Source organism: Protomyctophum parallelum (assembly GCF_964188405.1).
Source record: "Protomyctophum parallelum genome assembly, chromosome: 5".
Lineage (NCBI taxonomy): Eukaryota > Metazoa > Chordata > Actinopteri > Myctophiformes > Myctophidae > Protomyctophum > Protomyctophum parallelum.
This window is the reverse complement of record NC_139702.1, coordinates 26,991,020-26,993,537: the sequence shown is the minus strand read 5'-3', so window position 1 is coordinate 26,993,537 and position 2,518 is coordinate 26,991,020. Positions and strand designations below refer to the sequence as shown.

At 45.6% G+C, this 2,518-nt stretch overlaps 1 protein-coding gene across 1 annotated transcript in view; it reads right to left on the bottom strand.

Annotated features, from left to right (window-relative positions):
* The window catches only part of lcor (ligand dependent nuclear receptor corepressor), a gene marked incomplete at both ends in the record, with an annotated part of 99,353 nt that extends 97,079 nt beyond the window's left edge, over positions 1-2,274 (bottom strand). The window contains one exon of the mRNA XM_083764400.1: positions 2,178-2,274. Coding sequence (XP_083620526.1) covers positions 2,178-2,274 — 97 coding nt within the window. The remainder of the gene's footprint in view (positions 1-2,177) is intronic.
* Between the last annotated feature and the right edge of the window lie 244 nt (positions 2,275-2,518).

Here is a 2,518-nt window from a genome sequence, read left to right as displayed (position 1 = left end):
TATATAGACGTGACACTGACAGCAATATTCAACACCAGCCTATGACAACCCTTTGTGCCAAATGATGTGTTGACAGTTATTTAACTTTTTAAAGAAAGAACGAGTTTCTATCTCCAAAAGCAATAATATAACCTCGTGGCTATATAGGTTTACTAATTACTTTAAGGTTATGCAAACGCGAATAGTAGGCTATAGGCTATAAACCAAAACCCGAAAACATTCTGTCATTCGTTAAAAAAAATACATAATCATACAGGCCTATGTCAACAAACAGAATATCCATATTGGAGGAAAACAGTAGTCACTAGTCTGTGTACAGTATGTGCATTATTATTATTAAACGGTTGGCTGGTTAAGTGGGTGACGGGTCAAACAGAACATCTGGACCGAGAGAAATTCATCCAAAAACATTGCGAAAGCCGCAACACCCTTTTCCACAGTGCGTCCGATCAGGGTTTGCGGCGATAAAAGCCAGATTATGAGCCATCAGAGCCATGGAAACCAGCCGAGGTAACCAGAGAGAGAGAGGGGTTGGGAGATCAGAGGCGAAGAGTGGATGTTAATCTCGCAATAACGTCGGATACGACGATCTAACCGGATTAAACAAAGCTAATGAAATACCAGAAAGAAACGGGGAGGGGCGGGGGGGTATAGTTGAGACACATGGAAAAAAGAAAAGAAAAGGAAAATAAAAACGCACGCGGACTCAATTAAAGGTCGCAAACTAAATGTGATGCAGTTTTCATATTCGCTGCAATAGCCTAATATTCAGCAACCGAAGCTATTTGTATACACCATCCATAATAACCCAGCACTGCATCACACTGTCCTTTACTTGCAACAAGCACACAGTAGTAGGCTATATGTCTTTATGAATAAGAAGAAATCATAAACATCGCTTTATAAACTGCAGCTGAACAAATCCTCAACTGTTTATCATCATCATCACCATCGGCTTCAATGAAAGAATCACTTCAACAAGTAGGCGACTATAAGGTGCTTTCATTCGAGACCAGGGGCGATCAAAAAGCAAAGCCCTATTTTTCCTTGTCAACCCCCACCTTCGTTCCTCCCCCCCTAAAATACAAAATTATTTTCACTGACATATCCCCAATGCAGCAATGCGCGTTCCCAAAACCAAGCGCCGATTTCGAGGGCAAAGCGCGCCGGTAGCGCGCGCTATAGGCTAGCTACAGTGTTGCCATATCTTGCCCGAGAAATAAGCAACCATGGTGGTCTATGAAAACAAGCCCAAAAGAAGCGATTACCAGGCTGATCTACAAGCTCACAATGCATCACTGTGGGGTTGTAGATCTGCTATTTTCTCAAAAAGATATATGGGGGTGGGGGGGGGTCCCGGGGGGAGTATTTTTGAAAGAAATGCATAGGACTATTAATCTATTAGGGACTATTAATTCTTGCCAAATGAAAAATGTTTATGAACCACACTGGTTTACTTTAAACATTAAGAAACAAGCCCAGAAATAATCAAATACACTTTAGAACCAAATCCCCCAAAAACGTAACCCACAACTAACCAATATTCACAGGAAACTTAACAGAAAAACAATCCCAAAAGTCGCTTATAATAAACAGACCTGGCAACACTGCCTATAGCTCCACCGGCGTTCAGTTTGGAGAGCAGAGGAGCGCGCATCGCCCTCCCCCCACCAAAAAAACCCCAATACTCGGAGGCGCGCACAGACACAGCCAGCCACCTGATTGGCCGAGCCACAACTCCATCTGGTACACGTGACACGCCCTGCTTACAATAAATAAACAGCAATGAAATAATATAGGAGGGTGGGGGAATATGCCTATGGTCCATGTTGGGCACATTTTAAGAGCCCCCCCCCTCCCCCTGTCACCAAACAATCAAAGAAATAACTGACATTGCTCTCGGCAGAGAGACAACAAGCCGTATTGCCATTAACATCCCCCAAAAACTTATAAAGGAATATGTTTTTGGCCATATGTCCGGTGGGAGGCGGGCAGCGCAAGGCAACAGCCAGCGCGTAAAAAAAAAAGATGACAGCTCCGCGCTGCGCCCCGTGAGGAGCTATAGATTTTCTCCTCCCTGGAAAAAAAAAACATAACAGCAGAATATTAAGTATTTACCCTCCGGAACCCCGCTGGTCCACGGCACACACCCAGCGCAATGCCAAAACGTAGCTTACCTACACAGTGAATGAGTTTGTGCCTCCACGAGTCAAGTTCCTGGCGAAAGCCGCGCCTCTCTATCGTGCATTGCTGCCTTTTGCACAGACTCGCCATTTTCTATCGGCCCCTCCCGCGGGCGTGCACAACATAGTGCTGGGTGCTTCCCTCAGCTGCGCGCACGTCACCAATAGTTTTGAGACCCGGGCTGGCTGCTGGGTGGAGTAGAGTAGCGATATGAGGGGAGTTAGTGCTGCAGCATCCCTTTCTATATGCTGCCTGGGCTGGAGTGGAGAGAGAGAGAGAGAGAGAGAGAGAGAGAGAGCGCTGATTTGTCCCACCCACCAAAAATCCCCCCTGC